Here is a 15,733-nt window from a genome sequence, read left to right as displayed (position 1 = left end):
TTTGCTGTCTCACACCTGTTTCTCTGCCTTCTAAAATGGGCAAACCCACAAATCTGCCATCCTACAACCTTGCTGCTTAACCAAAATATCTGCACTTTGATCCCAATACTCAAGAGATGTGTATGTTTTCTCTCTCAAATTTTCTCGATCCGTTCCAAGATTTCCCAAGTAGAACTGAGAAACTTAGGCCATTACTGAAAGTCCACTTTGCACAAAGTGAAAGCAGTTCAAAATGAAACGTGAGTTTAAATTGCAAGGTTATTATGTAAGGTACGTTCTGTGGTGTGTGCAACAGCCAGTCAAAACATTCTTGCAAGGTATTTTAACTGATTATAACCTTGGTGCTTTATTCACGTTTGTTTGTTTGCTATTGCAATGTTTACAATAATCATTTTGAACATAGGGGCACACAAATAAAGGAACATCTTGTGCCAATACTGAAGGTGTCTGATAGAGGCTTTGCCGTAATTTTTAAAAGAGAAATATTATCTAGTCATTGATCTCCTTTTGCTGTTTTTTGGCTGCCTTGTTTGCCTGCTCAACAGCAATGACTATAGTTCAAAAGCAACTATTGATTGCAACAGGATATATTTGGAACAAAGGCACTTTGCACTTTACAGATGCAAGTTTTATTGTTTCATTTCTCTGCCCTTTTCCCTTGATAGCTCGACAGAATTCCAGCCAGGTAATTCCACATTCTTTCTTTGAAACTGGCTGTGACTTAGCTGGTGTTCTGAAGAGAAATTCCCCTAGCACCCATCTCTGGGAAGGAGAAATATTTCGGCTGTTGCTCAAAGGGATCACTTTACTTCCTGTAAGTGTTATAATAGGCTAACTCCGCACAGGCCAGAGAACAATCCTAAAGCTGGTTTTACGCTTACCCATGCCAACAATAATTCCTCTTTCTTCTGACTACAATGAAATGTATTGAGATATGGATCCATCAGGAGTCTTCCACACCTTGGCCAAGTTGGCGTTCTAATGCATAACCGTGGCAAATGAGCTTGGAGACTATCACAGCTGAATTTGATCTAACCTCATCTGAAGTTCAGACAGCAAGGATCACTGGATTGGGTGCAACTGATATTTTTATTCCACCTCAAACAAACAAACAAACTGAGACCCATTGTACTTGACCTATTACTGTCCCAGCTCAGACTTGGAACAGGGACTTTTGATAGTGAGATCTAACAATCAAAACCCTATATATTTATATATGGAACTATCCAGACAACATCCTTGGAGCCATTTTCTCTTGGAGCTACAATGAAACATTCTAGCTCTGTATTGGATTTCAGGCTTTCATTCTAATTGGTTAAGGTGATTTTTTAAATGTTTTATGAGTGGTCATATGAAGAAGGCACTAGCCTTACCTCACTTTCTCTTGTATTGCATTGCAGCAATTGCAATGAATGGAGTTGAAGATGTAAGAACTGTACTGGAGAACTATGCTCTAGAAGATGATCCAATTGAAGCATTTAAGAAGAGACAAGAACTGTTAGCGCAGGTGAGAGTTAATCTCTATCAGGATGTAAGTTTATCACAGTACTGTTACAATGCAAAAGTAAGCAAATTAATTTTCAATATTATTGACACCTGTTTTGTCAGGTTTTTATTATCTGACTACTTGATGCTGCACTTACCATGATTAATAATTTGTTTCTCTCTAATAAGAGAGCAGTCTTATGGGACCATAGTGACATTACTTAATCATCATTTATGTCCAAGTCACTTGTTTGGGAGTCATTTTTTGGTCTCTTCCCATTTTGGAAGTTGTAGAGCCATCAATGTTCACAGTAAGGCTAACAACAGAAATTTGGCAATCTGTGTGAGGAGCAGCAAGTTACTAAGAGACACTTCTCTCCCAGAGATTGCCCAGTCTTTTTTCAGTGCCTCTGTTTCAGTGATCATTTAGCCTAGAATTCCATGCTGTGCCAGTTGAAATCCTAATAGTCTTGATTCTGTGCTGCAAAATGACACTGCTAACTTAAGAAAACCTTGATAACAAAGTGTGGGGCTGGATGAACACAGCAGGCCAGGCAGCATCTTAGGAGCACAAAGGTGCTCCTCTGATGCTGCTTGGCCTGCTGTATTCATCCAGCCCCACACTTCGTTATCTTGGATTTTCCAGCATCTGCAGTTCCCATTATCTCTTATCTAAGAAAACCTTGGGTTTTATTTAACAATTATTGTCCAGTAGTTTCACTCAGGCATAAGTTCTGTTAGACAGTCAGGTCATGTGGCATTACATCACTTCCTGCAATAATGTGTATGTCTCAGTGAGACATCCCATTTAACCCCTGTGTACCACAGGACTGATTTGGACAGATTTTCTTCATTCTGTCAAGAAGCTCAGAGAGACTGATCATCATTCCTGTTGAGGGTCTCATGTTTCGTGTCAGCTGATGGACCACGAAGGTGTCTCGGTCGAGTACAATCCTCTATTCTTACCCATGGCAAGTTGGATAGTGATCAGGAGCTGTAACCAAGAATCCCTTTCTCATCTCAGAATAGCGAAGCCAGTTGTTTTATTCTTACTGCCACCCATTTGAAATTTGCTATTTTAAAGTAAACTAAGGATTGATCCCTGGTACATCCTTGTCTGTTTGTCTGTCACTAGAGCAAGCATTGTTTTTTTTAAAATTTATTCTGTATCCATTGCCTGTTTTTTTTCTGCGTTTAAAGCATCCTTATGCTTGGGTGCTTGTCCTAAACTAACCTTACGGTTTAAACCACAGTAATTTTGAAAGGTTTTGCCCTGTGTAATGCATACCTTAACAGACAGTAAAAGCCCCTATCAAGTGCAACCTCCCAAATATGAATGTAAATAACCTTGTATGGTGACATGTTTTTAATGGCAGTAGGTAGTTATTCCAGAAATTCATTTTAGTGTTCTGTGCCATGTAAATGTAGACAGTTATATGTACAAAAAAGAAATTGATTCCAAGAGGCTATGAGATAATCAAATTACTACTTATCCTATATAGTGTGTCTTGGATAAAATGTAGACTTTTGTCTGAAATTTAACTTGTTAATGATAATTATGGTACTTAATAACGTCACATTGCATCATCTTGCAACCTAATTTCTACCACTGTCTTAGATACTAAAGTAGTTAGGAAATTGTTTTCTCATGTAATCTAAATTTGCAAATTGCAAAAATAAATATTAAACTTCTTACATTAATTTCTATCTTTTTAAACCTATTTATTGCACACATGTATTGCCTGCTCACCTTGTACCTATATGAACATTTGAATTAGGAGAGAAGTAGATGGTTCAGTTCCAAGAACATGTTCAGTCATTCAATAAAATCATGACTGTTCTGCTTATGACCTGAACTTCATTTTCCTGCCTGCTCCCAATACCTTTGGATTTCCTTAAAAGCCAAAAATCTATCTATGCCTGCCTTACAAATGTTAGGAGAGAGTGCAGTTTAATAGACACTCACCCCTCTGACAAAAATAATTCTCTTGTTGCCATCTTAAATGGGAAAATCTTTTTTTAAAATTGTCATCCAGTTCCTGTGTCAAAGCTATTAAATTTCATTACAAAATTTCCATGTGACCAGTTCTAGTATTTGTTTGTTTGGCAGCTCCTTTTTTTATTTAATGCACTGATACATAAATTCTCCTTCATCTCAGCCATGATGCAGTGCATAGTACTCTGAGTTAGAATGATGTGCCACTTGAGTGCTGAGCACAAAATCCAGGCTGGCATTCCAGTGTGCATGTGCTTCTGTGTCAGAACCATGCCATCTTTGGATGAGATGTTAAAGTAATGCCCTCTCTGCTGTTTCTGGTGGACATAAAAGGTGGCTGCCTTTAATATTGGAAGGAGAGCAACCAACTTTGCAGTTTTTATCTCAACCAACATCACATCTTTTTTTTAAAAAAGAATCTAGTTATTGTCTTGTTGGAATCATTAGGAAATGTAGAAGCCATTTTTTTTCCCATATATTAGAATAGGGATTACGTTTCCCTGACTACTTCATGAAAGGTACTAGACCAGTGCACATTCTTCAGGGATTGTTTCAGAGCTATCCATAAACATTGTCCAAATTGTCACCTCCAATGCTGGAACACTTGTCTATGGGTTTGTTCCCTCCAGGTTTCCTCTGGGTGCTCCGGTTTCCTCCCACAGTCCAAAGATGTGCAGGTTTGGTGGGTGGGCAATTTAGCCTGCCCCATAGTGTTCAGGGATGTGTAGATTAGGTGGGTTATGGGAGATGGATCTGGGTAGGATGCTTTGAGGCTCGGTGTGGACTTGTTGGGCTGAAGGGCCTGTTTCCACACTGTAGGGATTCTCTGATCTTTGAATGATGTGTTCTCTGCAAATCGCACCATGTAAATGTGTTGTTGGTAGTTCTCAGCTTGCCTCCCTTAACAAGAGTATCTGAAACACTGAATGGATTTAGCCAAGCCAAAGACTGATCTAACCTCCTTTTTGTTTCTGTGCCCCAAAACCAGGAAGAACAGCAGAGAATAACTGAGCGATCACAGCAGAAATCTTCTGGCCTCTCCTTGGGATCTTTGACAAGCAAACTATGGCAGCGGTCCAAACCACAGTAACAAGCCTGACTTCCAGTCCTACCCTCCTACTGTATTATCTAGAAAAGTCTGACCTATTACTCCAAACTGGAGCGAGCACGGTGGTATTCACCGCAAGATTCTGCATATGGTGAAAGCTGTTACCGGATCGATTCTGGTTAAAAAATTTCATACAGTGCTAGCTCTTTGGCTGGTAGGGTTAGACGTGTGGCCACGCAGAGGTGGAATAATGATCATTATTACCCATGACAAGTCCTGATATTGGCTGCCATCTTAAACATACTGGCTTGATTTAAATACCAAGGCAAAGTCGCATTTGATCCACTGTCTTTAGCTTGTGTTTTAATTAATTGGAAGAATAGATTTTTTTAAACTGTTTGTTTTTTTTTCCACAAGCCTGCAGTTAAACTGTGATTACACCTCGGGGTGGGGAGAATCCAATTGTCTTATCATTGTGAAGAGTACTACTAAATGTACCAACTATTAAAACTGCACACAGATTTTTAGACAGTGCCTGTGAAATGGTGTCTACTGAAATATACTGTACCTTGTACAATCAATACAGTTTCATGCCTTTAACATTCTGTAAATGATGTGCATAAGAAGCAGAACGTAGTTGAGTGAGGAGTTTAATAAAATTATGAAGACAAGCAACAAGGTATATAAAATTGTACACTAATTTCATGACAGTTAAAGCCAGCATTGAAGTATCTTTGGAATCTGTTCCATGTTTTTAACTGTGTGTTTTTCAGTCCCAGTTTGCAGTGATAACATAGTTATAGCATGTCGTGGCTATGCTTATTTTAGTTAACAACAGACCCATATGTGTTGCATGAGCAATTTGAAACTTATCAATTAATTTTCAAAGGTATAAATTTAAAAGGGTATCTTAATTGCTTAGATCCCTCACAAATCATACAACCCTACTTAACATTTAATTCCTTTCTTGCTCCCTTTTCAGGATTGCTAATATTGTATACCCCTAATCCCCAATCAGGGGATAAGACAGGTGGCCTCCTTAAGTTTCTGAAAGCACTGTCCATACGCACACAAGTCAGAGAGGCTTGTTGGAGGATTTAAACAAGTGTTTTGGAATGGTCAAGAGAAAAGGGTGGGCTTAATTTAAGAATTGGTTGTGTTCCTTTGAGATATTTTTAAAGATTAAATGCAGGGAAGCTATTTCCTCTGGTCAGTGAGGGAGGGGGAAAACATAATTTTAAAATTACAGCCACAAGATTCAAAAGTGATATATGGAAACACTGTTCACACACCCCACAAACATGTTAGTAGAAATCTGGAACCCTATTCGTGCATTAGGCTGTGGATTCTAAGAGCCAGAATGGAGTTGGTTGGTTGTTTTTGTTGAGTCCTGAGGATATGGATTCATAACAAGTAAATGGTGTTGACATACAGATTAGTGGTCTAATTAAATGGTGGGGCTGGCCCAAAAGCCTGAACTCCTGATCTTTGTAATGTGTGATGTTTTATTAAATCTCTGCTTAAACCTAGCTGATGTTGAAACCAAAATTGAATTATTTTTTGTTTTAAAGGGAAAGTGAAATTTATTACTGAGGGAAAGAATAGCTTCTAATTGGTAAAGGAGGGGAGAAATAAAATCCATTACAATTTCAATTCCAATACGCAATTAGAGATTGTATATGGTTCCTAAAGCTCTTGAACTGGTCTCCAAACACCATTGTAACTAGTGGGTCTTTTAAACTAGCCATTAAATTACCTGGATGTCTGGAGTTATTCACTACTTTCACTTATCACTCCCTCTGACAGTTGAAATTATAACCACATAATTGGGATATGACAAAGTAAATTAGAATAATGGCAGCAATGTGCTATACCACTACTTCCCATTTTATAGCACTGGTCTTTAATGCTCCACATAAGCCTCTTTCTATTTTCATTTGTCTCACATTAATACTTGTATTCTTTCTAACATCTTGTACTTAATCATCTTCCATTTAGATGCAACTTGGCTACTTTCCGTTGCCATTGTGTATGATAGCAAGCCTCATATCCTCAGCATTCAAGATTAGTCCCCTGGTCTTTTATTTAGTAAACAGTTAGAAGATGTATAATTCGATCATCTTGAACATACGATACGATTTCCTGGCCATTTTGTTTTCTCTTGAATATAGATTGGAGAGTTGGGCAGATAAATGGCAGATGGAGTACAATCTGGGCAAATGTGAGGTGATGCATTTAATGCTCTAATTCAAGAGCGAACTATACAGTAAATGGAAAAGTCCTAGGAGAAATTGATGTACAGAGAGATCTGGGTGTTCAGGTTCGTTGTTCCCTGAAGGTGGCAACGCGAGTCAATAGAGTGGTCAAGAAGGCATATGGCATGCTTTCCTTCGTCAGACGGGATATTGAGTACAAGAGCTGGTAGGTCATGTTTCAGTTGTATAAGGCTTTGGTTTGACCACATTTAGAATACTGCATACAGTTCTGGTTGCCACATCACCAAAAGGATGTAGATGCTTTGGAGAGGGTGCAGAGGAGGTTCACCAGAATGTTGTCTGGTACGGAGAGCGCTAGCCATGAAGAAAGATTGAGTAGATTAGGATTATTTTCATTAGAAAGATGGAGATTGAGGGAGAATCTGATTGAGGTCTACAAAATCATGAGGGGTATAGACAAGGTGGAAAGCAAGAAGCTTTTTCCCCCAGAGTGGGGGACTCAATTACTAGGGGTCATGAGTTCAAAGTGAGAGGAGGCAAGTTTAAGGGAGCTATGCGTGGCAAGTTCTTTACACAGAGGGTGGTGGGTGCCTGGAACTTGTTGTCAGCGGAGGTGGTAGACGCAGACACAGTAGTGTCTTTTAAGATGTATCTGGACAGGTACATGGGTGGGCAGGGAGCAAAGGGATACAGACCCTTAGAAAATAGATGACAGGTTTAGACAGAGGATCTCGAATGGCGCAGGTTTGGAGAGCCAAAGGACCTGTTCCTATGCTGTAATTTTCTTCGTTCTTTGTCTATCACTGTCGCAGAATCTCCTAGCTCCAGTCGGTTTCCGCTACTTTGTCCGATTAGGCAGTCCTCAATTAGTAAGTGTTGGCAGGCTCATAGAGTATTGAAAGGCACTGTTGTCAATCATGATCCTTTCTACACTCCTTTAAGTATTCACTGAAGAACATTCATGTCCAGGTTACTTGGCTGAATTGTTTTTCTAATACTCTCGACCATTGAATTTTAGTGCTGCTCTGTCTGAGGTCCATAACCCAGTCGGGATTAAGTTCCAGACCTTCCAAGTCTGTATATCTCTGAACAATTCACGTTGGGTAGCTAACCATTCTGTCACAGTACGAATTATGTTTACATAATGGGGGAATTTACTTATCTTCCAGGATTTCAGGCTTGTGTAAGTTAGTACCACAGTTACTGTCAGTTCTGTGGTACGTAAATGCCGATGTAAACCAGTTGGACTGCTTGGAGTATTTCTTGCTGTAGTTTTTATGGAGAGATACAAAAAAATTATCACAGAAACCTCAAGTGTAGGAGTGTCAGAGTTTTCAGTTTGAAGTATGTGATTTGGACCCACCTTAGGAAACTGAATCCCTTTAGAAACTTATTGGGATACATCTGAAGTTGTTGCTACCAGCAAGTCTTGGATATTTGATTTAGGATTTATCACCAGAGAGTTCAGGAGTATCCTCCAAATACTCAAGGTCATCCCAGAGCTAGACCTGATAATAGGACTGACTTGCGTGAGACTTTAAATGGACATTTGGTTGGGGAAGGGAGGCTAACCTTAGATCATTTTTACAATTTGTTTGACTTGGACTGAAGCATGATAGTGTCCTCGTCTGTGAGAAACACAGGATAAATCACAAGATAGTGATCAGGTTGATTTCCTTCAGTAGCCAAAGAATGCTGGAGGTGGTTATCACTCCGATATCTACTCTAGCTGAGATGAAGTAAATTATTCTTAGTTGGGAGGGGTGGGGTACAGGTAAGTATGAGAGTCTCCCAGTGGAAAGTGAAACTAAAAGAATCAGTCAGAGGGCTTTTTTTTCCCCCAATGCTTGTTTAGTTTTTGTCACTTGTGCTACTTTTCTAATGGTTGCTCATACTGATTCTTGCTATCCTCCACCATTCAGGCATTTTGTTTGTGATGTTAGCTGGATTTAGGAAGACATCAAGCCAATTTGCAAATGTGAAATTTTATTTCTGAGAATCAGTATCAAGTTTGGGGATTTTAATGCTAAAACCTGATTTCCTCCATTTCTTTTAAACTTGTCAGTACTCTGTAGTTGGATTGAGATGCCAGGTTCAATTTCCAATCTGTCAAAGACAATCACTGCAGTTGATGTTGCAGTGCAGTACTAATGAGGGGGAAATCAGACGGTGATGCTACTCCAGATTAATATCCTTAACCCCTGATGCAGATAGTATGTAACAGTCTTTATAAATGATTTGGATGAGGAAGTGGAAGGATAGGTTAGTAAGTTTGCCAATGACACAAAGGTTGGTGGAGTTGTGGAGGCCGTTGTAGGTTACAACGGGGCATTGACAGGATGCAGAGCTGGGCAAGGAAGTGACAGATGGAATTCAACCCGGAAAAGTGGAAAGTGATTCATTTTTGGAAGGTTGAATTTGAGTACAAAATACAGGGTTAATGGCAGGATTCTCAGCAGTGTGGATGAACAGAGGGATCTTAGGGTCCTCGTCCATAGATCCCTTAAAGTTGCCACCGACGTTGATAGGCTTGTAAAGGTGTGCGGTTTTCATTAGCAGGGGAATTGAGTTTGAGCCATAAGGTTATGCTGTGGCTGTATAAAACTCTGGTTAGACCACACTTGGAATATTGTGTTTGGTTCTGGTTGCTTAATTACAGGAAATATGTGGAAGCTTTAGTGAGGGTGCAGAGGAGATTTACCAGGATGTAGCCTGGACTGGAGAGCAGGTCTTATGAGGAAACGTTGAGGGAGCGAGGGCTTTTTTTCATTGGAGCAAAGAACAATGAGAGGTGATTTGATAGATGTGTATGAGATGATGAGAGGCATAGAGTGGATAGTCAGACTTTTTACCAGGGTGGAAATGGCTATTACGAGGGGGCATAATTTTAAGGTGACTGGAGGAAGGTATAGGGGAGATGTCAGAAGTAGGTTCTTCACACAGTGGTGGGCGTGTGGAATCCGCTGCCGGCAGTGGTACTGGAGTCAATACTTTTAAATGACTCTTCCATAAGCACATGGAGGATAGTAAAATGTAGGGTATACAGAGTAGATTAATCTTAGTAGGATAATGGGTCAGCACAACATTGTGGGCCGAAGGGTGTTTACTTTGCTGTTCTATGTTCTTAATATTGGGTGAGGTCAAATTATATTGTTGCTGCTGACTGCACTCCTTGGATTTGGAGTTTTGGTGCTGATGTAGTTATGGGCCAACATTTCTGGGTTGTAGGAAACATTATCTGCTTCTACTGGTAATTCTGGAATTTTTAACAGTTATCTTTGGTGACACTCTCCCTCTAGAGTCAGAATTATGGAATCCTGTTTCGTGAACAGCTGAACATGTAGCTGAGGCAGCAATTCCCATGTGCAAATGTTTTTAAAAATTAACCCAATGTCACCCATTGTGCAAAACTGATGCGAGTCTCTCCTGGTGTCCTGACCAATATTTCTGATTATTCACTTGTTCCACACTTTCCTATCCTGAGACTGAGAATGCTGCTATGTAAAAATAAATTATTACTTATTTTGCTGAAACTTAACATATAATATATTGTAATTGTTTCCAGATATGTGTGTGAAATCAAAGCACCCTTCTTACAAAATCCTCACCTATCATAGCATTAAATTTTAGTGTTTGTTCCTCTGTCTCCAGCCGTCCTGCTGAGGTAATCTAACAATTGTAAGTCTGGCTATGTCCTTGTAAAATTGGAGCAGGGCAACAGTGTGACAACAGCTTTGACCTTGTATTCTAAATTGCATTACCAAAGTTCTTTTAACAAATGTGTTGAACCACCTGCCTTGTGCCATAAAACCAGCTCAGTGCAGTAGTTTTACTGATTTGAGATTATTGTGATTCTTCCCATCAGAAAGAGGAACATTACCACACCTTCATCCTTTCCTGGGCTACGTTTCCTTAACCTATGGTCAGTTTCCTATGTCTTGTGGTAATTATCCATGTTGAAACAGGAGTAGGCCTTAGGCCACCTGAACGTGTTCTTTGAACCTCTTGATGCCCATAGCTGACAAAAAAACAACTGATAAAACAAACAATTGGACATCTGAAACAAAAGCAAATTGCTGGTGAAATTCAGAAAGCCTGGCAGCATCTGTGGGAACAAAGCAGAGTTAATGATTTGAGTCTGGTGACTCTTCATCAGAAAAAAACTACTCTGAAATTCAATATAGTCCGAAATGACTGTGGCTGAAAACCAGGTGTCTGAGGCATGGCAGGCCAGCAGAATTGTATTCACCACATTACAATCAAGCCAAGGCCTAATCCTGTGTTCTGTGAATGTAGGAGAGTATTACAAGAATACCACCCAATATACCTTCAGACTGCTTAATGCTAAATAGCAGAAGCACCATGTTGCATTTATAGCTAAGCAATTGCACCACTATTAGATCAAGGCTGGTGGATAGTTGAGGTGGCTGTATGAGTATCTCATCATCATTGGCAGACCCCACACATAATTGCAAAGATCGGGTATTTTTCAACTGTCTTCAGCCAACTTGATTCATTCCACGTAACGTTGAGCAACAGCTGAGCTTGCTTGATACAGCATAGGCCTTAACACTACAACCAAATCCTGATTTATAGTTTGAAGACTTGTGGTCCAGAATTAGCCTTTCCTCCTACTAAGTTGTTCTAGTGTAGCTAGAAATTTGGTATCCGTTTGACAAGTGAGCAAATTGTCTAAGTGCATCCTGCCTGCCAATGTCCAGCTAATTGCTGTGCTATCATCTCTCAATCGTTGGAAAAATTGCGTTGGTTAACGTGCTATTGAGTAGAACATGCTACAGCCCGCTGACTATATTGTGTATTGAGCTAGGACCATTTGGCCCCTGACCTCCCTTGAAGCCTTGGTCCAAATGTGGACAGAAGTGCTGAATTTCAGTGATAAGAGTGACTGTTATACCAAGGCAGCATTTCAACCCATGACCTTGAAAGATTGGAGTCAATGGGGATTGGGGAAGAAGAGATGAGTGAAAGTCCAGGATTGGGTCCTACCTATTACAAAGGACAATGGTTGTTGGAGGTCAGTCATCTACTCTGTACCTCAGGGCAGTGTCCTAGGTCCAACCATCTTCAACTGCTTTATTAATGACCTGTCATAAGATCAGAAGTGAGATGTTCATTGATTTATTTTAAATGTTTAGTTTCACTTGGAACTCTTTAAGGGATATAACAGTTTGTTCCTATGTGCAACAGCACCAAAATAACATTTGAGGATCAGGCTGATAAGGGAAAACTAACATTTGTCATGTCAGGTGATGACCGTAAGCAACTAGAGAGAATCTGACCACTTCTGCTATTAAATTCCACCTGCACCCATCCCCCAATCAAAATCCTGAGAGTTACCACTGATCAGAGACTGAACTGGACCATCCATGTCAATATAGTATATACTTGAACAGATCAGATACTGTGGTAAGTAACTCTTCACCCTACTCCTTTAAAACCTGTTGGCATCTGCAACGTGTATGGCAGAAGTAAGATGAAATGTTCCCAACTTGATTGGCATCACTCCTTCCGTTCTCATTATGTGCCACTGAAACACACTGGCAGCAGTGTTGCTGTCCATATTTGACAGTACCTTGTCACGCAACAACCCTCTTGGTGTATCTATGCCACATGGACTGCGGTTATTGGAGAAAGCAGTTCACCACCATCTTGGTGAAATTCAATTGGGAGCAGGAAATAAATCACTGGTTGTTCAGTTGTTGAGCATATTCCAGACGAGGGTCAATAAATTTTTGGATGCTCGGAATTATGAAGTGTAGAAACGGTGAGAAGATGAAATTGGAGTCTTGGAGATAAGATTAACTATGTTCACATTGAATAGCATAGGTTAGAATAGCTGCCTTCTGTACTTTTATTTTAATAAGTCACTGTGACTACATTTGAATAGGGGTTCTCTCTAAGGTCAAAATTAGAGTGCAACTTCTAGAACCATCCATTGTTTTGATTCACACATGCAAATGACATAGCTAATACATTGTAACGAAGTCCATGTGCTATTCTCTTTAGTCCTTCAGTAATTCCCCTCTGCCACCCAGCCTTCGTAAAATCTCAGCTTTTCATTTATCTAGCATTTTCCAAATAATCATTATTTTAAAGCAGTTTTCAGCCAATGTAGTGCGTGCAGGGAAGACTGCAGGTAATCTATGCACAGCAAGTTCCCGCAAATGAAAAGACATGACCTGATGATCTGTTTTCATAGCTGATTATTGAGCAGGTCAAATTCCCCTTCTCATTTGGTACTATTGGTATGTTCACCCAAACAGGTATGTGGGACCTCAGTTTCATCTACAGCACCTTCAGCTGCAGTGTTCCTCAGTACTGCACTGGAGTCTTGGCCTAGATGTTTGTGTTCAAGCTCTGAACTGAAACTTGAATGCAGAGCCTTGTAATTAAGGCTTACCTAAAAGGATCAAACAGCTGACTTTCACTTCATAGCAGGCTATCAACGGAGGCATGGCTTGACACATTATGTGGCACTTGTTTACTGTACTGCCATCCTCATTGTGGTTGTGTAATTCAGTGCAGACCTGATGGGTTACCTAGGTTTTTGCTGGTCCATGTAGTTTTAAACCATACTTTTTAAACAAAAAACAAAGAATTACAGATGCTGGAGATCTGGAACTGAAGTTCTGCCAAAGCATTATTGGGCTCAAAATGTTAACTCTGCTTTCTCCCCACAGGTGCTTCTAGACCTGCTGAGTTTCACCAGCAATTTCAGCTTTTGTGTTGATCCTACACAAACCTAAAGAAGCATTTTCAACTTAAGCATGTAGGAATGGATAGTCAACACTTGACAGTTGGCCTGTGGAAAGTGAAACACAATCCAAAAATTGTTTTCCATCTTCAAATATAGAAGTATGTTCCTCGTTAGCACACTTACTGAATGCTCCTGATTGATACCCTCAGTTTTGTTTCTGGCTTATTTTCTTTGTGCTCCCTCCCAAACCCCACACGCGCACGCACACAAAATGTGGCCTTTCAACAGACCTAATCACAACTTCAAGATTCATTAGCAAAATAATTTCTAGCTGATTCCTGCTCCCTTCTTTCCATCGCCCTCCTGTGTCAGTGAAAACGTGATTAACTGCCATTTTCCAATAATTTCACTATTGTCCATCAGTGGAAGGGTAGAGTGAGTTCTCTGTTTGACAGCTGGGCGGCAGGTGCAGGGAGCTGACAACACAAAGGCAATTACTGGAGCATGTTGAGATAGAGAGATAAAACCACTTTTATACTTTTACTCTATATTTTAACGAGCAGTTCAAATACAAGATTTGAAAAACAGTGCTACTTTGGAGAAGTCAAAACCTTCGCCTCTTTTTCTCCTCAGTTCAAACTTTGCGATGTGAAATGCTGAGATCTGTACAATCCCAAAATCCAATCCTGCTTCAAAGAGTTTCAGACTCTTTAATTATATTGATTTGGTTCAGAGTGCTGACAAAAAGTTTGGAAAATGTGTGGTAGCAGACATTTGCATAATGCCCATTACAGAACCTCTAGTTAATCTTCTCAGTCTTTGTTAACCCAGTGTTTTGACCTGGTATGAAGTGAAAGCCACCTGTTTGATCCCTTGAATAAAACAAAATGGATCTGTGCATGTTATTTTAGGCAAAAAAGCTGTGATCCAGTTGGTGGATTTCCTCATCATTGGAAGACTTTTAGCAGAGGTGATACTGTAATCTTAGCATTTGGAAGTAAATCTGTTTTGGCTTAACTCATTTTATTAAGTAGAAATATGTTCTGATTTCTTTCAGTGTAATAAACATCAATCCAGATCTGTTAACCTCCCTCTATGTAGTTCCACTGACGCTGACCTTTATTTTAGCAACATCTTTATGCGACTGTGTGCTGGGGACAGATCCTTGTGGCACTTGCATATTCTGTGTTTCAATGGGTACTGAAGGTTTCAGATAGTACGAACTGCAAATGCTGGAGAATCTGAGATAACAAGGTGTAGAGCTGGATGAACACAGCAGGCCAAGCAGCATCAGAGGAGCAGGAAGGCTGATGTTTCGGGCCTAGATCCTCCTTCAGAAATGGTGGAGGGGAAGGGGTTTCTGAAATAAATATGGAGAGGGGGGGAGGCGGATAGAAGATGGATAGAGGAGACAGACCAGTCAAACCAGTAAAGGTGAGTGTAGACTTTACAAGCTTCAAAATTTCCCCCTCCCCCGACGGCATCCAAAACCAACCCAGCTCATCCCTGCCTCCCTAACCTGTCCTTCCTCCCACCTATTTCCTCCTCCCACCTCAAGCCCCACCCCCATCTCCTACCTACTAACCTCATCCTACCTCCTTGACCTGTCCGTCCTCCCTCGACTGACCTATCCCCTCCCTACCCCTCCACCTGCATTCACCTTTACTGGCTCCGTACCCGCCTCTTTGACCGGTCTGACCCCTCTCCACCTATCTTCTTTATCCGCCTTCCCCCTCTCTCCCTATTTATTTCAGAACCCCGATCCCCTCCCCCATTTCTGAAGAAGGCTGTCAGCCCGAAACATCAGCTTTCCTGCTCTGATGCTGCTTGGCCTGCAGTGTTTATCCAGCTCTACACCTTATCTCAGTACTAAAGGTTTATTTGACCCAGTGGAGCATCACAGTCTTGTTCAATCCTGTTACACTGCCGAAAGATGCATTTCTGTGGCAGTCACTGTCGCACTGTCAAGAACAGCAGTCAGAGATTTACAACACAGAAAAAGCCCTTTTGGTTCATCACATCTGTGCCAGTCAAAAATTCTACCTCACTGTGTACTAATCTCATAGCGGCCTGGGTATTGTGTAATGAGAGAGGATTAATTAGCAACCTGAAGGCCAGTTAGGCTGACATCCGGGGTGGGGGTGTGGTTGGAGAATGCTGGAGTTAATTACTAAGAATGTAATAACAGCATTTGGAAAGTGGTGACAGGTTTATTCCAAGTGAGCATAGCTTCACTAAAGGGAAATTATGCTTGATAAACCTGGAATTTT

General features: G+C 40.5%; 1 protein-coding gene across 1 annotated transcript in view; it reads left to right on the top strand.

Moving 5' to 3' along the window:
- timm50 (translocase of inner mitochondrial membrane 50 homolog (S. cerevisiae)) overlaps positions 1 to 5,056 on the top strand; it is a 144,406-nt gene extending 139,350 nt beyond the window's left edge. Inside the window, exons 9-10 of the mRNA XM_048522436.2 lie at positions 1,401 to 1,507; positions 4,470 to 5,056. Of these exons, the coding sequence (XP_048378393.1) occupies positions 1,401 to 1,507; positions 4,470 to 4,571 (209 nt within the window). The 3' untranslated portion in view covers positions 4,572 to 5,056. The remainder of the gene's footprint in view (positions 1 to 1,400; positions 1,508 to 4,469) is intronic.
- Positions 5,057 to 15,733: the final 10,677 nt, after the last annotated feature.

This window comes from Stegostoma tigrinum, chromosome 39 (assembly GCF_030684315.1).
Source record: "Stegostoma tigrinum isolate sSteTig4 chromosome 39, sSteTig4.hap1, whole genome shotgun sequence".
Lineage (NCBI taxonomy): Eukaryota > Metazoa > Chordata > Chondrichthyes > Orectolobiformes > Stegostomatidae > Stegostoma > Stegostoma tigrinum.
This window is presented reverse-complemented; position numbering and strand designations above follow the sequence as displayed.